At 39.8% G+C, this 23,731-nt stretch overlaps 1 protein-coding gene across 2 annotated transcripts in view; it reads right to left on the minus strand.

The window, feature by feature from the left end:
- Nucleotides 1–23,731, minus strand: part of LOC149158987 (ethanolamine-phosphate cytidylyltransferase-like) — a 298,370-nt gene that overhangs the window by 64,453 nt on the left and 210,186 nt on the right. Inside the window, exons 7-8 of one of the 2 annotated variants that reach the window (XR_016261737.1) lie at nucleotides 3,524–3,600; nucleotides 3,249–3,371 (exon numbers count right to left, since the gene is read on the minus strand). Coding sequence is in view for 1 of the 2 variants with exons in the window: in XM_089436387.1 (XP_089292513.1) it covers nucleotides 3,249–3,371; nucleotides 3,538–3,600 (186 nt within the window). In the remaining variant the exon portion in view is untranslated. The remainder of the gene's footprint in view (nucleotides 1–3,248; nucleotides 3,372–3,523; nucleotides 3,601–23,731) is intronic. The other variant, XM_089436387.1, reaches the window with a different exon arrangement.

Here is a 23,731-nt window from a genome sequence, read left to right on the forward strand (position 1 = left end):
GACATTGGCCTAGGCAATGCTGACGCAGAGGCAACACAGTCAGTGAGGGGAGGTCAAGTTTCTGAAGAGGGAATTCAAAGTTCGGGTACCGAAAGCCAGGGTGTGAGACTGGAGGCAAGAAAATCGAATTCTCAGCCAACAAAAGATCCAAAGCAGAGAGGCAGCGTAATACCCAGGAGGGGTGATGCAGAAGCTACCAAGGGTGATGCAGTTTGACGCAGAGGCCATCAGAAGGTGACGCAAAGCCTCCCAGAGCTGAGGATCAGTCATTAATTCTCTAGTGGCAGGGTGAGATTATTTCACCCGCCTTTTGTCTAGTATTTTCTCTGTAAAGGATTGCTAATTGAAGCATCCTAGATTTGTGTTCAGAATTTTCTCCCGCATAATAATAAACCCTTAGAGTTGCTGCACCGGTTTTCCAGCATTGTGTTTTTCCGGGGACTATTTCGTCCAAAAATAACTGTGTCCTATGTATCTTGTTCTTTGCTCAGTTTCCTTGTTTCATGCAAATCAAATTTAAGTAGTGTAGGTTGCAGAGGTAATTTGCTTCAGTATTCAGAAGAATAACTTGATGAATGTAATTAAAATCAAGTAGGTGAAGTAAATTCAGATTTGTTGCAGTAGGGTTTCCTTGAGGATTAGGAATTTTTACAAAGTGTGTTGAGAAATCTAGAGCATCATATGGATTAGGTTCTGTAGGTAGATATCTCTTAGACTTTGACATTCTCTTGTGATTTCTCTTTTCTTCTTATTAGTTCTTCATTCAATTTATTATTTTCCTTTCATGAAGACAAATGCCAAACAAACTCAGCCAAGGCAAAACCCCTACCTAGAGGAAAACCCAGTCCAACTCTTCCACTAGTATATTCAAATCAAATTGAGACAAACCAAGACCTTAGACCAGACCAAAAGACCTTCCTCCTCCACCAAGTCAGCCCTCAAACTGTTCTTCCAAGCTTCAATGATCAACTACAACAATACTGCATCAAAGACAAAATTTCGGCCCTACTGCTTCAGAATTTCGGCCCAACTTCAGGTCTGCAACTTCGGCCCTCCTGCAGCTTCAGATTCTTCGCACGTGTGAGGGAAAGTGAGAGAAAAATGAAGTTTTCTTCTTCGCTAGAGTTTCTCCTTTCTTCGCTAGGGTTTCTCTTCCTTTTTCCAAGCCTTTTACACCCTTCCTTCTTGCCTTCGCTTCTCCTTATGATTGCAAATCGAACTTCTTGAATTGGATGCTCAAATAAGTCGAGTAGCACTTCAATTTATAGTGGTTGTAGCTCCCATAATGAGGCCGACTTGATGGAGGAGGCCTAGATGACTCATTTTACATCAAAATAAATTTCTTTCTTGATAGATAGAGCCCAAGAAGGGTCTTTTACATGATGACATGGACAAGGACACTTGACATAAACCCTAGAAGCCTACAATGGAGGCTTTGACCTATTAATCATTGACCCAAGCATGAAACCCATGCTTTAATAAGTCAATATCTTCTCAAAATAAAAATTTATTTTTCTTTCTTTCGACCAATACAATTATGAACACACACTAGTTACATTCTTCAATAATGTGCCTTTCTAAGGCTTTGTTCATGGTACATTGTTCCTATACATTGAGAATTGTGCCTTTTGTCCATTCATGAAGTACCTTGCCTATCCTTTAGGTGAAGATTGGGAAGCCTACCATGTGATGAAATTGCACTAAAGAGCAGGAGGAGAAATGCTGAGGTGACAATGGCAATCCACCTCATTGTTGCATCTTGGTCTGGCTCTTGCCTTGTGAGGCTTCTCTCAAGGCCTACTAGATTTTGAGGCATCATGGCCTATCACTCGTATAACTTACTGTAGGAAAATGGAAAATACCACCAGTTTTGAACAGACATTCTAGATTAATTTTATTCTCCTTCCCAGCATATGGAGCAATAAGTTGTACAGTGGGCACCAGTTTTCTGCGCTATTATCCAATTCAGTGCAGTACCTTTAGATTCCAATAACTGACCTACAAAGTCATTAGGACTACTACTCTTTACAGTTGCAACCAGGAACAATGAAAATAAAGTGGATCATTGACCAACATATTTGGCAACAAGGAAAATTAGGGAGAGCCATGGCATGTCACAAATACAATTGACTGGGATAAAATGACACAATACATATTCAAGATATTCTAAGAGTAAACATTCACAACTAAATATAAGATTCTAAAGAGGAAAATTATAGATCCATATTAATCTACTAAAACTAAATTATAGTAACTAAACCCATATGGTTCAGAGTAAAAAATAAAATTTCATATAGTCAGGGGATTATAGAAAATTCTTAGGAGTATATTACAAGCCATAAAACCTCTACCAAGCTGCCCTTCGGTGCTCCCATCCTTGCAATTAAACCATAGGCACCTCTGGGGTACTCTTCTCTACTAAAATTTTATTTGTTTAAAAGAGGGAAAGAAATCACCATTAATAATGGGTCCTGGCATAGGCTGGATTTCATATTTCCTTTTTGCATGTCTGTCTTCACGTTATTCATAGTAAATTTATAGGTGGTCTCTTCATGAAACTGAAGAAAGAAGAACATATTTTATGGAGGAATTTTATTTAAATGTTATCTCTAAAAATAAATCTATCATCTCGACAGCCTATATAGCGAATAAAAGTGGAAATCTCTGAGAAGATCCCAAATAAATTTATAAAACTCATTACTACATCCTTGCAATAAAACCATAGGCAACTTTTGAGTACTCTGCTCTATTAAAATGTTATTTGTTTAAAAGAGGGAAAGAAATCCCCATTAATAATGGGGCCTGGCCTAGGCTGGATTTCATATTTCCTTTTTGCATGTCTGTCTTCACGTTATTCACAGTAAATTTACAGGTGGTCTCTTCATGAAACTGAAGAAAGAAGAATATCTTTTATGGGGGCATATTAATTAAATGTTATCTCTAATATATCATCATGACAGTCTATATGGCAAATAAAAGTTAAAGTCTCTGAAAAGCTTTCAAATATAGTTTATAAAACACATTATTACAGTATAAACTTCAACCAAAACATTGTTATAGACAATTATTTTTTTACCATGCAATAATGTGCACATGCCAAAAAGGAGAGTTTCACTTTAATAATTCAAATTCCACCCTCCTGATATGGAAACAAACATATCTTCAGCAGGTTAACAGATAAACCAAAGGACAGATGTAAACATTCAAACGTAAAAAATCATATATAGACAAAAGGGAGAGAGCGAAACCTGATAAGCTTCATGATTAGCTACAATTCTTTTGATAATTGTTGTAGTTGTTATGTCCAACGGACTCTCTATTATCTTAAATATTCCCATACTTTTTGCAGCTTTGTATGGATCAACTTCCACCTGAAAAAATAGCTTGTCATGATCCTTTATCGCCCTTCGTAATGGACACAAGAAAATCCAAAACAGCATTGAGCAATTTCTGCATAACTTAGTTATTAAATGCATCCTTTGGTCTCAGCTAATACTATCAATAACATTTAAATGAGTCCTACAGTGCTGCTCTTACAGTCACGCCATCATTCTCAGCGACAGTCCCATGAACAACCAAAGAAATATTGAAGGTCATAATCTGTTCAGATGTAACATCAACACATTAGCAGTTGCAAGTCTTAGCATGTGAAATGTAAAATAATCTCACATCTAGAAAGATACAATGATACATTACTCAGTGTTATTCAGATAATAAGGAAAGATGCCCCAATAAACAGTGTAACATAATCACCAATTGATTTGCCTCTAGATTTAGAAAAAATAAATTAACAGGAAAAATAAAATACTATTTCTAATTTCAACATTTACAGTTTCAAAATTTATCTGATAGTTTCAACTTTCATCTTTTTCAGACACCATTCAGGAAACTCCAGAGGTGAAAAGCCCAAAATCTGTCCAAAACAGTATTATTATTTAAAAGACGGAATATCTCCAATCAGAAACGAAAGACAAGATAAGTATGTATAGATGGTACCAATCCAAAACAGAGAGTATGAAATACCAAAGTCAAAAAAGATGTCCAGATCCAAAGTTCATCAAATTTTGAGAATGATGTTGATTATTTTGTTTAGTCGATTTACTTTTAACAAATGTCTTGTTTCCACAAATTTTCCTCAAAGATTAGTCTTCAAACACATTTTACAACTAATGCTTTCCCAAAGAAACAGAAATACTTTACACCACATCCATCTTCTTCTGTTGGTTTTGACAAATGAGACCATTTGACCCATAGTATACCATCCTTTTCCTTACTTCCAATCTATAAGACTTTGAGAACTCTCCTGCTTTTTTCAAGTACTCCTAAAATATAAGCCAGAGTATGCCAATAAACAGGGATTGCTTCAAGTGCTGATCTAACCAGAGGTAATCTCGCTCCCAGGGATCCCAATGTATTGCACCACATGCTCACCTTTTGTCTATTTTACTTCCAAGCTAGATCCAATCTTTCATCCGATTTCTATTTGGTTTCAGTAAAAAGCCCAAGTATTTAATCCCTGTCTGTAAATCTATCTTTTAGAATAAAAAAGCCTGTTGAATCAATCTTTCTCATTCCTCCCTTAATCTATTGAAGAAACTTGTAGATTTTAGCATATTCGCCTCCTTTCTTGTAGCAATACAATCGGTGTCTGAGACCTCTTTTAGTCTGTTGGGCATCCCTTAGAGATCAGTAAACAGCTATACGTCATCAACAAAAATAAATGTGTCAATGCAGTGGATCTACCTGTCTTTATCCCTTTGATTGTCTCTGATCTCCTTGCTTCTAGTAATGCTCTGCTCAAGCTTTTTGCAACCAGAAGGAACAAGACAGAAAATAATGGGTATCCCTGCCTCAACCCTCTCGAAGGAGTAAAAACTTTGTAACCGAGCCATTTATCAGATAGCAAATGAGATAGAGGTGATAAAACCTATTATCCAGTTTACCACCTACAAATTACAACTCATTTGTATCATTGCTACTTGTGGAGAATAATTATTACCAGTGTTGTTAAAACCAGCGAAAAATCACGATTTTCAAAATCACTGATTTCCCAAACCCCAATTTTTCGGCTAGTAAATATGGTGATTTTTTCACTTTTGAAAAAATCACGATTCTTTCGAAAAAGTCATCATGACCATAAAAATCGCCAGGAAGGCACAGCCGTGGGGTTTGAAAGCAAGATATGGGTTTTTACTTGTCATTTTTCTTTTTTCGCTGTTGGAGAAGGAAGGAGAAGAGCTTGTGGTGATTTTCAAGGAGGGATTGACGGCCAAACAACCATTATCATCACCAACAAAGTTTTTTTTTTTTGTGGATTAAAGGTTCCAGATCATTTGCCAAATCAGCCAGACAGACTTCTCTTCTTCCATCCATAGGTATGCTCTTAAATACCCCCATGTTAATCATTTTTTCCATACATTTAGGTATATGCCTGCTTGCCCCTTGCCTACCAACATTTTCCTTCTTTTTTTTTGTGTCATTTGCTATGATTTTCATGCCTGTGAAGTTGAACCAATGCAAGGGGTTTTTCCCATATTTGGACAGAAAGCTTGCTTTATGTTTTTAACTTTTTTATGCACCCTCTTAATGTCATTTTCATTGCAAATAAGCTAATTTAAATTTCTAAAAAATTGATTTTTCAAATGAGGAGGCTGTTATTTTTTGTGTATCAGGGGTTTAATGCCATTTTTTTGTGTTTTTGGTGCCCTGATTGAAATTTGAAGCTGTCCATTAAATTCCACTGCAAATATGCCAAAGCCCTTGGACCCATTTTGGCAGTATGGGGAACCTGAAAATGGGACAAACTGGCAAACATTGAATTGGAAATCGTGTGGGCTGCATATGACAGGAGGAATTTATCGAAAGAAATACCATCTGGCAAAAATCCCCAGACATGATGTTGGGCTTTGTCCTAAATCTAGCCTAGAGGTTCTGAGAGCTGCTTATGATGCATTTTATGCGAAGGGCAAAAAGAGAGAAGAGGCAGTTGCAAACAAGGCCGAACATGCAGGCAGATATTCAAGGCTATCTACCTTTGAGACTGAGCCTGAGGGTAGTTGGAGGGGCTCCACAGCTTCACCTACTGAGAAGTCATCATATTTTGTTCCACAAACCAAAGTTAGAGTATATCCTTCAATCAAGTCAGTGATGAAAAAACAAAGAAACAAGAAGCAAACAGGATTATGGGGAAGTGTCTTTCTAGAGTGACTTACCTCTCAACATCACCAAAAAAAATCCATTTTTGCAGCCAATGTGTGATGTTATTGATGTTGTGGGACCAGAGTACAAAAGCACTACATATGAGGAGTTGCAGGGGGCAATCCTTCAAGCAGAAAAGGAGGACATCAACTCTAGATTAGTAGAGTTGAAGCAATCATGGGAGGTCACTAGATGGACAGTGATGTTTGATGGTTGAATAGATAGGAAGGGTAGGACCCTTTTAAATTTCTAGGCACATTGTCCTAGAAGTACCATGTTTATTAAATCGATGGATGCATCAGAACATATAAAAGATGCAGCATTGATATATGAGTTGTTGGATGGGTTCCTCTAGGAGATTAGTCTGCAAAATCTGGTGCAAATCATAACAGATAATACAGCTAATTATGTGGCTGCTAATAAGATGCTTATGGACAAGCACTGCTCATTGTTATGCACTCCATGCACTACACATTGTATCAATTTGATGCCTGAGGATATGGGGAAACGCTCCTTCATCAAGAAGGTGATTGATATGGCTAGGAGCATCCCCAAGTTAATATATAACCATGTTAGTTTTTGGTAGCAGCAGACAGGTGTTCTAGTCTCTATGGTGTCGATGAGGGTAAGGAACACATTTTCTCCAATGCCCAGAAAAGGTCAATTAGACTATTTAGCCAATTATTAATTATTTCCCTAAGTCTTAGGAAAATTGGTTAATTAAATCAGATTAATTGAGGAAAATCAATTTTGCTCTAGGTACTTATGGAAAAGTCACTTGATGGGGTCAAGATGATCTTAGCCATCGATTGTCATAAGATCGTAGCCATTGGTTGCTCAACTAGAGATTATAAGAGCAAGTCGATGGAACATTGGAGATCATTCAAGCAATTCGACTTACCCAGCTACAGTGATTAGCAAGGGTACAGCTGAAGCAAAGAGGGACACCAAAAGAAAGGTTTCAACAAAGAATTTCGGAGAAGATTTCCAGAGGAGATTTCCACAATGATTTCTAGTTTCCAAATATTAGAAAGGAGGTCAAGTTTACCTATAGAAGAGGTGTTGAAGATGTAACTAGTGTCGGTCTTCATAATTGTAATGATGTCATGTAATCATTGCACTTGTCAAAAGAAAAAAGAAAAAAAGAAAATATTTATCTTGTAAAAGAAAAATTATTTATTATAAATGGGTTTCTTGCCCATTGGTTTATTGTCCTAGGTCAAGCACCCATTGTGTGCTCTAGGGTCTTGTGCAAAGTCAAAGAGTCAAGTCATGATGTAATAGCCCTTGTGTGGCTCAAGTATCAAAAGAAAGAAATATATTTTATGTACAAAGTTAAGTCTAGAAGCCACCAAAAGATAAGTCGGCCAGCCCCTTCATGTCGGCCTAGAAGAGGCCTAATCCACCCTCAAGAAGCCTATAAAAAGAAGAGTTTGACCTCATTAAGAAGACACACAAGCAACAAGTTTTTCTGATCTGATGAAGAGCAAGAAAGAGGAGTGAAGTAGCCAAAAGGGCAGCGAAGAACATGAGGGACGAAATTTTTCGTGTTTTGACATCTCTACAGCTCACACGTGCGAGTTTCTTGGAGAAGACTAGGGTTTCCTCATATCTGACTTTGCAGAAATTTCGTTGGGGCTTGGCTAGCTTATCTTTTGGGTGGTTGGTCTTGGGTCAAGGTCTTGGAAGTCTTCATTGAATTGATTCTATAAGGAAGACTTTCTAGGTTTTCCCCATGTGGGGTTTTGCCCTAACTTGGAGCCTATCTTTGGTGTTCTTTTATGTGCATTGTGATCTTCCTGTTGGAATTTGTCTTGATGATAAATTGAACAACATAATAATGAAGAAGCACTAATATAATATCATAAGAAAGTGTCAAGTTTAATGAGAAATCAATTAAGAAACCCTAATTGTTTCCTTCCCTAGATTTCTCAACAAGAGGAGGCCAAATTCAGTAGTGTAAGTAGCTAGATAGCCAGTCTAAGTGACAGAAAAGAGCTCGTTTCAGTGTGTCAGTGCCAGATCTATCACCCGGAAGCAAAGAAAGTGGGTCAAGAGAAGTGCTGGAGGCAGTTTTACTTGCAAGGGCATTTTCCCAGAGGCTGAGCAAATTTTCCAAAGGAGCCAGTCCGCATTTCAAGTCACCAATGCAAGTTGCCGAGAGGAGGTGTTAATAAACTAAGGGAGGCCGAAATTATTTTGCAGAAGAAACTTGTGTTTCCAGATTATTTTGCCTCTGGAAATAATCATTTGTCAGAGCTTTGCCAGTGAGAGGCAAGCAGTTGTATTTCTCAAATTGTTGAAGATTAATAATTAAACCCTCATTTGTTGAATTGGTTTTCCCCATGTTGGGGTTTTTCCATGGAATATTGTCCAAAAATACCGGTGTCAAATTTTTATGTGTGCATTATTTTTTTCAATTCCGATATTTTATTTGTGAAGATTGCAGTAGCGAATTAATCATTATTTGTGGTAATAATTTCTGAAGACAAATTAACTACATAAGTTAGAAGATTAATTTTCGGTTGTTGCAATTAAGGAAATTTCACATGGTATCAGAGTTGATCTAGGTGCAAGGGCTTGCATAAGTAAATCAGCACAAGGCACAAGAAGAGAAAGCTGAGAATTTTAACCCAGTTCGATTTCTTCAATTTATTCTCCATCTTATTTTAGTTTCACAAATTTCCAGAGATGGCCACAGCAGGATTGAGAGATCGGGACAGGTTGGATGGAGCCTCCAATTTTGTTGTATGAAAGGCCAGAATGTCATTCCTTCTGGATGAGTATGGTCTAAAGGAGTATGCGGAGAACGCGATTGTCATACTGGCAAATCCACAACAACATGCCACCTATAAAAAAGGAGAATCCCAAAATGAAGAGGATGATCCTTGATGGAGTCAAGGACCATATTGTTCCACATATGTCAGAAAAAGGTGTTGGAAAATATAACTAGGTTCGGTCTTCATTAATTTATTTGAGTCTTCATGTAATGTACTTGTCAAAAGAATAAAGAAAAAAAATTATTATTGTATCAATGACTTATTAAAGCATGGGTTTCATGCTTGGGTCATCATTATATTAGTCAAAGTCCCCATTGTGGACTCCTAGGATTAATATTGAGTCAATAGAGTCATTGTACATTTAAAGAGACCCTTCTTGGGCTTTGGAATCATGTAAAAAGGTTTATTATTGAGTCAAATATAATTTATGTAACCTCCACACCAAGTCGGCCTAAAGGAGATCAAGTTGGCCTAAGGGACACCAATTCGACCTCACTTGGAGCCTATAAATAGAAGGAGATTGAATTCATTTGGAGCATCTCATCTCAAGCAAGTTCGATATCTCTAGTGAAGCTGGAAAAGTGCGAAGTGGGTCAAAGAAGTCTAAAAGAACTGTGAGTTGGGTCAAATCTAAGGAGAAGGAAGAAATCGAAGTTTTGGTGCTACTCTCTCTCTCTTTCATGCCTTAGTTTGGGAGATTGAAGCCTTCCAAGTGTTGTTGAGGCCAATTGCTGCCTGATGTTGTAAGTTGTTGCATAGTCAAAGTTGCTAGGGTGGAAGTGCTGCTGCAAAGGGGTCGAAGATTTGGAAGGGTTGACTTAGTGTGGAGGGAAGGTTTGGTCTATGTCTAGGTTGAAGAGTCTCAAAGAATACTATTGAAGGAAAAGAATTTTTTTACTGGGTTTTCCACTCAAGGGGCGTTTTGCCCTGGCATAGTGCCTACATCTTGTGTCTTGTGTTTTTGTGATCTTCATACACACATAATATGGTAATTGCTTGATGAAAGATAAGATAATAAAGAAGTAAAAGAAGCCAACATAACTCATAAGTAATTATCAAGTAAGAGGAATCAAACCCTAATCTACTTGCATTGATTTCTCAAAAAAAGGGACAACGAAGGAAATGTGGGATGCCATTGTAAAACTGTACTAGGATCCTTCAAAAAATAGGAAGATGATTCTCAAGGTGAGGTTTAGGACCATCAAGATGCCTAAGGGTGAAAACGTAACTTCCTAACTCACCAGAGTTCGATTTGTCAAAGACAAATTGGTTGTAGTAGGAAAGAAGCCAAATGACAATGTGTTAATGTGTGTAGCACTGAATGGATTCTCAAAGGAATCGAGTATGTTCATCCAAGTAATTTCTGGGCAAGATAAACTTCCAGATTGGGATCGCTTATGGTGTGATTTTACCCAGGAGGAGTTGAGGCGCAGCTTAGTCAATGGCACCAGTAGCAGCGGCTATTGGAATTGTAACTAGGTTCGATCTTCATAATTGTCGTTGTACTTGCGTCAATATGTATTTTATGTAAAAACAAAAATAAGAAAAATTGTTATTACTATTTTTATTATCAAGCATATTCTTCATGCTTTATTTTGGTCAAAAGAAAAAAATAAATGGCATGTTCTTTGTGACCCTATGAAAAGAAGAAAATTTTGAATTTTTGTAAGCGTCATTTGTTTGTCCAGGTTGCCAAGTCGACCTGCCCAAAGGACATGTCTCATCATATGATCAAACAACTATATATTGGCACAAATCCTCCATCATTTAGCATCAATTTCGGCCTGCCCAAAGGACATGTCTCTTCATATGATCGAACAACTATATATTGGCACAAATCCTCCATCATTTGGCATCAATTTCAGATCTCTTCTGTGGTAAGATAATTCAGGTTTGTGGCATAAATCTGAGGTATGAGAAAGCGTATCTTCAATGGCATCATCTATCTCTATAATGTGAGTTTCCAAGACATATTATATCTTTGTGATGCGAAGTTCTTGTGGCATATTCCTCTCTGTGACACGAAGATACCTGAGGCAGCAATGCGAAATATTTTGAGGCTTATATGTGAATTCTCTGAGGCGCTAATGGAGGCATACATCTGAGTTTTTCCATGCACTGTTTCTTCTATGAATGCGAGCTACCTGAGATACCATTATATCAGTATTTATGGAAGCCTAAGTTACCAGAAAACGGATACGGGAACGGATACGGGTACGGGGTTTGAAACGGATACGGCAAATTTTCAAAAAATCTGGATACGATACGGCAGGAAACGGCACATAATAAATATATAAAAATATATATATATATATATATATTAAAAATAAAAAATTCATATTACCATTCATATTTCAGAATCTAAATTATCATCTATGATCTATCATGATTCATGATTCATCATCATCAATTCAAGTTTCAACTTTCAACATATGCCATATGGCATAAACATTCAACATTGCCATCATCATTAACGATTATTATAACATTCATGATTCAAGTTTCTAGTTTCAACATATCATCAAGTTTTTGTTTCAAATTTCAAACATCAAGTTATCTAATATCAAGGAAGTTCATTTACTGGTTTGCCTAGAGGATTACATGACGTGAATGCATGTAGCAGAAACACCAGCAATAAAGAAAAAGGTACCTCAGCACTGAGCATGAGCAAACACTTTCCCACCACATATATTACCATCATTTTAGATAAATTTAAGATCTTACTTAGCTGCAAATAGTTTCACAACTCTCTTTTAAAGTTTAATAATCTTTTTTGAATATCAAGATGTTGACTGTACTTTTAGATGTATGTGTTCCACAGTTCCACTTTGTCGATTCAAGATTGAAGACTGAACTTTGAAGTTTTAAGTCTGTACAGTGTAAATTTGTCTGTACAAGGTTACCATGGAAATGCCAATTAATGGCAATGTGAATGTACATTATGAAAGTTGAAACATTCAATGGCTATTATCTTGTGACAAAAATTTGGGGAACTGCTGTACAATATGAATTTGGCATAGAGTCTGGAGTCTAAAGATTGTCCCAACAAAGTGGACACACCAACCCCCAACAAAACAAGATACCTCAGCATCTCTTTCCTTTCAAAGTACACACAAAACACATGAACTAAACTCAGCTCAGAAAACGGGTCAGCTCTAAGTATATATGCACAGGTTGGCCTAGCAGTTCTGAATATAATCAATCCAAGTTTTCAAAACCTAAGGTTAGGTCACCTAAGTATGTTTTAGCCTTTAGGACAGCTCATTTAACCCTTGAAAAAAAATCACTGCCGCAGTATATAAATTCCTCCAAATAAAATGGCCCATTCAAAAAAAATACCATCAAAGGGTTTGAATTTGCCCCTTCTACAAATTCTGAAATATGAACAGTGTGCAGGCCTCACACTTTGGACAGAGGTTAGATATCCGTGTGGAGGTTGGATTTTGCATCCAATCTGGTCATTCTTCACTACAGCAAGGCCCTGAAACGTATTTTTTTTTTTTAAACGGGAGGTTTTTTTCTGGAAAACGGCTAGGGAAAAAACGGCCCGTTTCCAAATCATAAAACGGCACCCAAAACGTTTTTAAGCCGTTTTTTTGCCGTTTCCGTACTGCATACGTATCAGAAACGTAAAACGGCGTTTCCTGTGTTCAGGCAGCCGTTTCCGGTAACTTAGATGGAAGCTTCTATCTCTGTGTGACATGGCATTTAAGGACAGACATGTGGCATTTTTGTGACTAGACTTATTGATGGAGTTATAGCAGACTTTGGAAGGCTGACCTGGCACTTGGATCATTGGTTTGTTTGACTTGGATTTCTCTTGTTGATGAAGAAGCTATAAGGAAAGGATTGGTGGGCTTTCCCCTTGTGGGTAACTTTTGCCTTGGCCTCTAGCCTAACTTTTGGTCTCTTGTCTCTTGAGCACTATGATCTCTATATCTTGTTAATGTGTAATTGCTTGATGACATAACTAATCAAAGTAAATACTAAGAGAAGAATGCATATCAGTCACACGTAATTACCATGATAAGAAATTTTACATTGTATTCGAATTTCAACATGGTTTCAGAGCTAAGGAAAATCAAAGAAGCACTTGAAGTCTGGGCTAGTAGAAGAATCATCCCCCAACATACATCTGAGCACAAAAGGAAGGATGAAGACCAAATTTTAGGAGGAAGAATATATGCACTCGCTCAAGCAAGAAAAGAAGTGATGCGAGTTCTTGTGGCATATCTCTCTATGTTGATGCAAGTTCCATTGGTACCTTTTCCTACAATGAAGCATGCTCTCTATGGCACCTATGAAGTTTCAATGATGGTTCTAAGATCTGAAATACACAAAAGGAACAAATCTATATTATGATGCAAGCTTTGTAACATATCTCCTTCTTTGTGATACGAATCTGTGTGGTATAGATGCAAACACACAAGCCATCACCTTTGCAATCTACAAAGTACTGTGTATCCTCATTCAAAGCAAGAAAAGAAAGACAATCCAAACTGTAGCATCAACCTTACTGTGGCAACTCTCTAAGATTCAGCACATTTAATCTGGAATACTTCATTTTACACCCAAGACGAAGAAGAATAACAAAGTTGAAAGACTATTGAAGGACACAAAACAGAAGCTATAATTGATATTTGCTAGCCCTCGCTCAAGTGGATCACAAGGTCGAAGCTTGCGCTTGACATTCTCTAGGGTTTATACAAATCTACTGTGGCACTATATGAGAAGTCACCCAAGCTCTATGGATGGTGTTGTATCAAGTAGACTAGCATGCGAGCTACAGGAAGGTCATTGTCTATGTGAAAATGTGAGCTACAGGAGAACAATTACTTCTATGAAATACAAATTTTTTGAGGTATTCGAGCTCACTAATGTACTACTGAATGGACATGACATCTAAGTACAGAAACAAGGCATCCATACAATATAGAGTTCTATTTATACAAAGCATCCATTCATTGTACACTAGCATCTCTCAATTGAAGCCCATCAATACTCACAACAATAGAAGACATTGAAATTTTAAAGCTAATCAAAAGTAGAGATTTGAAATTTAAAGGTATGATACTATGAAGTCTAAAGGTGAAGAAAGTCTGCAAAACCTGAAGCAGTTTATCTAAGGCATGGAACAATGCAAGCTATATCTCCAAGGCATATACATCAAACTCTGAGTCGTTTGTTACATTACATCACTATTGAAACCGAGTCATCTGTTGCAACTTACTTGTGTAAAAGGGTGAGATATTGTAGTTGATCTGTGACATATGTTGAAATTTGGTACCGGAGGACAGGTGGTTCCCTTAGGCTTTGATCTTTGGCCTAGGAAAAAGTGTCCAAAAGAATTTAATTTTTCTCCTAAAGTGACTTCATAATTTTATAAAGTTAAATCTAATTTAAAAGTGACTTTAAGTAATAAAGTTACTAGGTCTAATTTTAAAGTGACTTTTATAAAGTCAATGAAAAATTAGAAAGAAAAAGTGACTTTGGAAATAAATGACTAAGTGGGTCTTTATTAAAGTGGGGTGAATTAAAAAATAAAAAGGTGAAATTTAAATGAGCATTTAATCTCAGCCTTAGATCTCAATCTATTTCAGCCATTGGATTTAGGGATCACCCAAAAGTCACTTGGATCACCCAAAAGTCACTTGGGGTTAGATTAAAGGAGGAAAAGGTCATTCATTCTTTCATGAGCAGATTGAGAGAAGGAGAGCAAGAGAGCAAGGGAGATTTCTGGACAGTGAGCTGCGGAGTTTCAGCAGAGCGGAGTTTCAGCAGCGGAGTTTCAGCAGGGCGGAGTTTCAGCAGGGCGGAGTTTCAGCAAGTCTGTACAGCGGAGTTTCAGCAGGGCGGAGTTTCAGCAGGGCGGAGTTTCAGCAAGTCTGTACAGCGGAGTTTCAGCAGGGCGGAGTTTCAGCAAGGCTGAGTTTCAGCAAGGCTGAGATAAGTTGTAAAAGTTTGCTTGCTAATTTTTGCTGAATATTTCTCTTACTGTAAAAAGGCATTTTCCAGAAATAAAGAAGAGCTCTCAAACTGGTTTTTCCCAAGAGTTGTAGGGGGTTTTTCTAGGGTCACATTGACCAAAAAATCTCAGTGTTTAAATGTGTTTTAATTGCGGTTTATTACTGCTGATTTTTATTTCTGCAATTTCCAACATTCTGTAAAATTTCCAGAATTTGTGTTTTCAGCAAATTTATTTTTTCCAGCTTGTTAAATGTATGGTTATGGGAAAGGGCATTTAACTATATGGGACAAATAAGGAGAAACTGAAAACCGGGGTGGGAAATGAGAAATTTCTACATGGTATCAGCGCTTGAGTGCTGAAGAGCAATTTGGGACAGCAAAAAGAAAAATTACAGCTGCTGATTTTTCACTCAGAAAATTCCAGCAAGCTGATTTTTTTTCATAAGCAGCAGTTTTATCTTTACTACAGCAGTACTATTTTTCAGTTTTAGGACAGTAGGAAGTCATTGGGATTGAGGGTGGAGGATAGGCTGGATGGGCATACAAATTATAACGTTTGGAAGGAGAAAATGCAGAATATCTTTGAGGAGGCAGAAGTCTGGGATATCATGGTGCATACCACACAAAACCCTGTTGTTGTGCCTACTAATGCTACTCAGTTGACAGCTTATAATAAAAAAAACAACAAAGGTAAGAGGCTGATTCTAGACGGAATCAAAGACCATTGCATTCCTCATGTGAGAGGAAAGAGCAATGCCCATGAGATGTGGACCGCATTGTCCAATCTCTACCAGAGTACCAATGAGAACCGGAAGATAGTCCTGAAGGAGAAGCTGAAGAACATTAAGATGGGTAATGATAGTGCCGCTGGATATCTCACAAAGATTACTAATGTGGGAGATGAGTTGGCAGCGATTGGAGAGGCCATTCCACCCACTAAGTTGGTGCGGATTGCAGTGAATGGCCTCCCCCGTTCATGGTTGAACTTCGCTAATGGGGTTTGTGCACGTGAGACCCTTCCCACATGGGAGAGGTTTTGGGATGATTGGATTCAGATAGAGATCAGGAAAGGTCAGCTTGGGGCAGCCAAGCCAATTGAGCAGGATGAGGATGTAGCACTGGTGGCAGGAGGCAAAAAAGGCAAAGGGAAGAAGCAGGCTTCCACAAGCAGTGGTGGGGGCAAAGGCAAAGGTAAAGATAAACAGGGGAACACACAGAAGGACTATTCCAAGGTGAAGTGTTGGAATTGTCAAAAGATGGGACACTATGCAGTTGTGTGTCCGGAAAAGAAGAAGAAGAAGGGGAAGAACCAGGACGTGGCAACTTCAGCAGAGATTGAGGACTTTGCAGGTCGTTTTGACCTGGAGTTTGCGTTCACTACATGTGAGTCCTCTAGTGCAGGATCACCTGCCACACAGGTTTAGAGGGAGCATGCTTTTCCCTCGATTAGCGGAGCATCTTCAAGTATCTGGTATGTGGACAGTGGGGCTTCACGTCACATGACAGGAGTCCGTGAGTACTTCTCAGAGCTTTCAGACAATGGCACTGATATAGAGGTAGTACTTGGTGATGACAGAGTTGTTAGAGCAGTCGGGGTGGGGACACTGACACTTCAGAGGGAGTCCAAACCTCCCTTGAAAGTGTCAGATGTTCTTTATGTGCCAGGGATGAGGAAGAACCTCATATCCATCTCAACTTTGGAGGACAGAGGATATGAGGTACTGTTCAGGGGAGGACAGGTGTTGATGTATCCCAGGGGCACTCCAGCTGATTCAGCTAGAGCGATAGGTGTACGCCATGCAAAGGTGTACAAGTTTGCATTCCAGCCCCTTTTGGCATTGAGCAGTAGTACCGACAGCAGAGCTAGCAGTTCTGAGCTGTTTGAGATTTGGCACTGTAGGATGGGACATATGTATCATGGAGCCTTGAGGACATTGCGGGAGATCACTACAGGTGTGCCAGATTTCAGTACTGATCACGTTGATACTTGCAGAGGTTGTGCGATGGGCAAGTTTGCCAAATCCCCTTTTCCCAGCAGTGACAGCAGAGCGACTGGGATACTTGATTTGATTCATTCTGATGTGAGCGGTCGGATGTCTCATGTTTCCTTGAGTGGATATGAGTACTATGTTTTATTCATTGATGATCACTCCAGGAGGACCTGGATTTATTTTTTGAAGACCAAGAGTGAGGTCTTCAAGCGGTTTCAGGAGTTCAGAGCTCTTGTGGAGACACAGACAGGTCGAAAGATCAAGTCCCTGAGGTCGGACAATGGCGGAGAGTACACCCTTGGAGAGTTTGTTGACTATTGTGCGGAGGCAGGCATTAGGAGGGAGTTCATTGTTTCTTACAACCCCCAGCAGAACGGGGTTGCAGAGAGGAAGAACAGATCCCTCATAGGGGCTGCCAAAGCCATGTTACATGATCAGGGGTTGCCATTGTTCTCGTGGGCAGAGGCTTGCAACACAGCTGTTTACTTGCAGAACAGGAGTCCACATTATGCCTTGGGGCACATGACTTCGGACGAGGCTTTCTCTGGGAAGAAGCCTGATATTGGTCATCTTCATATCTTTGGATGCATTACATACTCCTATATACCCAAGGCGAAGAGGACCAAACTATAGCCCACCGCAGAGAAGGGTATCTTTGTGGGCTACAGTGACACCTCAAAGGCCTTTCGGATTTACATTCCTGCACAGAGGAGAGTTGTTGTCAGACTGGATGTGAAGTTCGAGGAGGACAGGGCCTTTAGGAGGTCCCGGGAGTTAGAGTATCTGGATCAGCCAAACCCTCAACAGCAGTTGAGTCAGTCGCAGGGATCCAGTGGGCAGGGATCAGGAGGATCCGGAGGTACATCTATGAGGATGTCAGGTCCGTCAGTGAGCAGTGGCTCGCCGAGCCAGAGGGGTGGTGCTCCGGGCAGCATGCAGAGCAGTTCACTAGGGAGTCCACTGATGGACAGTTCACATGGTACCTCAGCTTCTACAGGTTCAGGTGCAGGCAGGAGGACAGCAGACAGACAGTCAGGAGTTCAGGCTCCTGATGATGATGAGGAGGAGGAGTTTCATTCTTCGGTGGGAGAAGTGCGCTTAGGGAAGAGGAAGCCCAAGTGGCTTCAGGACACCTTGAGAGATGCCACATCTGTTGCTGAGCCGAAGAGGCCGGTCAGAGAGAGTAGACCACCTGAGAGGTTTTGTAGCTATATGGCGATGGTTACCAGCATCCTTGACTCTGAGCCTTCTAACTATGAGGAGGCAGCTAGCCAGCAGGTCTGGAGAGAGGCCATGCAGGAGGAGTATTCTTCTATCATGAAGAATGATGTTTGGGAGGTGGTGCCGAGGCTTGAGGGCAAATCCATGGTTACTTCCAGATGGCTTTACAAGGTAAAGCATGCTGCAGATGGTAGCATTGAGAAATTCAAAGCAAGGTTTGTGGCTAGAGGGTTCTCCCAGGTAGAGGGAGTTGATTATGAAGAGACCTTCGCTCCCGTGGCTCGATATACTTCGATCCACTCCATTATATCGATAGCAGCAGAGATGGGTTGGAAGATCCACCAGATGGATGTGAAGACTGCATTTCTCAATGGCTTCATACAGGAGGAGGTGTACATTGAGCAGCCACAGGGCTTTCAGGTGCATGGGAAGGAGTCCCATGTGTGCAGACTGAAGAAGGCCCTTTATGGCCTGAAGCAAGCTCCCAGAGCTTGGTACTCCAGGATAGATACATATTTGCAGGGGATGGGTTTCACAAAGAGTGAGGCAGATCCGAACCTTTACTTTATTGTGATTGGTGAGGAGCCTCTCATTCTGGTGTTGTATGTGGATGACTTGGTCATTACAAGTGCAGAGAGACTCATAGAGCACTGCAAGAGAGATCTTGCGACAGAGTTTGAGATGAAGGACATCGGCTTGATGCATTACTTTTTGGGCTTGGAGGTGTGGCAGGAGGAGGGGCATTTCTTCCTGGGGCAAGGAAAGTATATTGTGGACATCCTTAGCAGATTCCACATGGAGGATTGTAGACCCATGTCGACACCGATGATCACCAACTAGAAGAAGCTTCATGCTTCGAATTCTGAGTTGGTGGATCCCACATTGTACAGGCAGTTGATTGGCTCCTTGATGTATTTGGTCAACACTAGACCAGATATCTGTTTTGCAGTCAACACGATGAGTCAGCTTATGTGTAAGCCTAGGAAGGTTCACTGGGTGGCTGCAAAACACATTTTGCGGTACTTGCAGGGGACAGTGGATTATGGTCTGGACTACAGGCAGGGGGATGGAGTGAGATTGGCAGGATACAATGATTCTAATTGGGCAGGTTGTGCTTCTGATAGGAAGAGCACTTCAGGGTGCTATTTTGGGTTGGGTTCAGCAGTAGTGTCATGGTTCAGCCGGAAGCAGCAGTCAGTAGCACTGAGTTCAGCGGAAGCAGAGTATATGGCAGCCAGACTAGCTAGTTGTGAGGTCATCTGGCTTCGCAAGATGTTGTTTGGCTTATTTGGTCAGCCGTTGAGACCTTCAGTGATTTACTGTGATAATCAGAGTTGCATTAAACTCACGGAGAATCCAGTATTTCATGACAAGTCAAAGCATATCGGGATCAGATATCATTTCACCAGAGACTATGTTCAGAAAGGAGCTGTGAAGCTTGAGTATATTTCCACTAATGAGCAGGTTGCAGATATTCTTACCAAAGCCTTACCACGGGGCAAGCATGTCTACTTCAGAGACAAGATGGGTGTGGTGAGGAACACCTTCCTCGATAAGAGGGAGTGTTGAAATTTGGTATCGGAGGACAGGGGGTTCCCTTAGGCTTTGATCTTTGGCCTAGGGAAAAGTTTCCAAAAGAATTTAATTTTTCTCCTAAAGTGACTTTATAATTTTATAAAGTTAAATCTAATTTAAAAGTGACTTTAAGTGATAAAGTTACTAAGTCTAATTTTAAAGTGACTTTTATAAAGTCAATGAAAAATTAGAAAGGAAAAGTGACTTTGGAAATAAATGACTAAGTGGGTCTTTATTAAAGAGGGGTGAATTAAAAAATAAAAATGTGAGATTTAAATGAGCATTTAATCTCAGCCTTAGATCTCAATCTATTTCAGCCATTGGATTTAGGGATCACCCAAAAGTCACTTGGATCACCCAAAAGTCACTTGGGGTTAGATTAAAGGAGGAAAAGGTCATTCATTCTTTCATGAGTAGATTGAGAGAAGGAGAGCAAGAGAGCAAGGGAGATTTCTGGACAGTGAGCTGCGGAGTTTCAGCAGCAGAGTTTCAGCAGCGCGGAGTTTCAGCAGCGGAGTTTCACCAGAGCGGAGTTTCAACAGCGGAGTTTCCGCTGCGAAGTTTCAACAGCGGAGTTTCAGCAGCGGAGTTTCAGCAGGGCGGAGTTTCAGCAAGTTTGTACAGCGGAGTTTCAGCAGGGCGGAGTTTCAGCAAGGTGGAGTTTCAGCAAGACTGAGTTTCAGCAAGGCTGAGTTTCAGCAAGGCTCAGATAAGTTGTAAAAGTTTGCTTGTTGATTTTTGCTGAATATTTTTCTTGCTGTATAAAGGCATTTTCCAGAAATAAAGAAGAGCTCTCAAACTGGTTTTCCCCAAGAGTTGTAGGGGGTTTTTCCAGGGTCACATTGACCAAAAATCTCAGTGTTTAAATGTGTTTTAATGGCTGTTTATTACTGCTGATTTTTATTTCTGCACTTTCCAGCATTCTGTAAAATTTCCAGAATTTGTGTTTTCAGCAAATTTATTTTTTCCAGCTTGTTAAATTTATGGTTATGGGAAAGGGCATTTAACTATATGGGAGAAATAAGGAGAAACTGAAAACTGAGGTGGGAAATGAGAAATTTCTACAACATAATAGGGAACAATGACATATCTCCTTGGGAAGGACAGAAGTCTGTGACATGTGCAAAGGTCTAATACCTCATTACAAATCTACGTAGAAGACAGACCTGTGAAAGGGAGGGGAAGGGCCAAAAGAAATAAAAGGCCCTCCTCCCTTCCCATAAGTCACCATTTGCACATTGAAAGAGCAAGAGAGGGCTTTTGGAATTGGAGCTTGAGTTGAGAAGGAAGATTGAGAGGATTGCTTGGGAGCTTAAGGAGTTTGCAAGGGAGATTGGAGCTTAGGATTGAACGCCAAAGAGGTAGTACCTTGATTCTAATCTAGCATTTGTGTTTTTTATATGTTCATTGTTAAATGAAAATGTTCTCTTCTTTCTTTCCCATTCCCATTCCTCCATTTTATTGCAGGCAAGAAACTATAACTCCACCAAAGTTCAAAGAATCAAAACCTCAAACATCATGGCTATATGGCTTGACATTCTCTTGATGTTGGTTCATTTTTTTGTTATTATGGTGTTGGAGAGTAAAAGGAGGGTTGATCATGATGAAGATGGTGAAGAAGTGGGTAGTGGTGGATTGGAAACCCTTAGAAAGGAAGAGTACCATGCTGAGGAGGAAGAGGAGAGTGGAGATGAGGGCACAAAAACGAAAGCAACCCAAACCCCATTCTAGAAATATGTTAATAGGCCTGAAGCAGGAAAAGTGGATGGAACCACTAAATTTACATGCCTCCATTGCAAAAGAAATTACACAGGTTCATACACACGTGTCAAAAAGCACCTTTGTGGGACAATGCCATGGGATGGAGGTAAACAAATAGGAATCAAAACTTGTGTAACTATGACAGCACAACAAAGAGCCAAATACATAAGGGAAAAGGAAGAACCCCAATATAATTCTAAAAGATAAAAGGGTGACTTTGAATGTGATAGCTCACAATCACATACACAAAGAACTCCATCAACATCCTCCCATGGTAGTGGATATTGAGGCATAGGAACAAAAATCTCTTTAAGGCATAGAAACATATCATATTTCCTTGAAGAAGGGTGTAGGAATGATGTGGATTCAAAAAAAACTCGGTTTCTCTATGCATGTGGAATACCATTCAATGTTCTTCACTCACCTTATTGTTATAAAATGGTTTCCACCATTAATGATGCCCCCAAAGGATACAAGAGCCATGGGTATGACGGGGTTAGAACCGTGGGACTTGAACATGAAAGAGCAAAAATAACACATGCTTTGGGTAAAATGACAAGTTCTTGGAATGAGCATTGGGTATCCATTGTATCTGATGGATGAACAAATGTAAAAGCATGCCATTGATAAGTGTTCTTAATGTGTCTAAAGGTGGTGGAATCTTCCTTTTAGCATATGATTACTCAGAAAAGTTCAAGATCGCCATCAACATTGCAGAGCCATTACTTCAAACAATTGAATGTATTGGCCCATACAATGTCATCCAAGTCATCATTGATAATGCTTCTAATTGTAAGGTAGCGGGAGCAATTATTGAGGATAGATACCCCAACATATTTTGGTCTGGGTGTTTGGTTCACACAATGAACTTTTTGGTGCATGATACTATTCAGAACAAAAACCCTCAATACAAATGGATTGGTGATTCGTACACGAGAGGCAAAAAAATGATAAAAATTTATTACAAATCATAGCAATACCCATGGGCTTTTCCGTGATCACTCAAGTTCGGAGTTGTTGAAGATTGCGAAGACTAGATTACCTCACCTTCAACCACCTTTTGAAGGTAAGAGAGTCATTGGCTAGCATGGTATCAAGTCAACACTGGCAGGTATTAAAGGACAAGGCTCCAACCCCGGTTGACAAGCAAGGTCTTGAAAAGGTGGAGGACACTGCTCTTGATGGTCTATTTTGGGCATGTGTGAGGGAAGTTTTGCAATTCACCAAGCCCATTTATAACATGATGCGTTTTGCAAATACAGATGCACCAATGATTACAGAGGTGTATGAGTAGATGGATAACATGTTGGGCCAAATAAAAGATATTGTTCACGAAAAAGATCCCAACTTGTATGATATTATTCACAAATGCGTCTGTGCACGGTGGAATAAACTCAATGTTCCACTAAATGCCTTGCCATATATACTTACGCCAAAACACTGATCTCCATCTTGGTTGGGCAAACCTACATCCAGGGGTGGGGTTAATGTCAAACCCCATACAGATCCAGAGGTACAACATGGATATATGGAAGCATTAAACAAGCTCCACCCTGATAGAGAGGAGTTTGCTAATTTGTGTCTTGAATTAGGCATATACTTCACTAGCATTGGCGTGTTTGGTTCTTTGCATGCAACGGAAGATAGGGGCAGAATTGATGCTATCACATGGTGCGACGCATATGGCGGGTAGTGATTTTTGCCAAAATTAGCAAAACAAGTGCTCTCACAAGTTGTAAATACTTCTTCTGCAGAGAGGTGTTGGAGCACCTACAACTTCATCCATAATGTGAGAAGAAACAGACTCAATGAAAACCGGGCAGAAAGCTTGGTTTATGTGCACTACAACTTGAGGTTGTTGAGTCATTATTGTGATCGAGCTCGTGAGGATACATCATATAAAACTTGGGACAACAACCCAGAGGAAGATAATTTGGAGGATGGTGCTCTACATCTAGAAGAATTGCAAACAGAACTTCAAAGAGATGATGATGAAGCAACACCAGCCATGCCACCCCCACCATCCAGTAGCAATGCTCGAGTTCCAACATCTTTGCCTTTGTTGCTGCCACCTCCATCTACATCCTCATGTGGAGGGCATGTGGCTTCTGGTTCTCGTTGTCCCACTATGCAAGAGGAGACTCCCATTAGTAGTAGACCATCATGACCTTCTCAGAAATTAGACATTTCTCGTGGCAGCAAGAGCAAGCAATAGATAATAGATTTACTTGTCTTTTC

Source organism: Pinus tabuliformis, chromosome 5_2, assembly GCF_031772625.1.
Source record: "Pinus tabuliformis cultivar Carrire ecotype Pingquan chromosome 5_2, CPIR1, whole genome shotgun sequence".
Lineage (NCBI taxonomy): Eukaryota > Viridiplantae > Streptophyta > Pinopsida > Pinales > Pinaceae > Pinus > Pinus tabuliformis.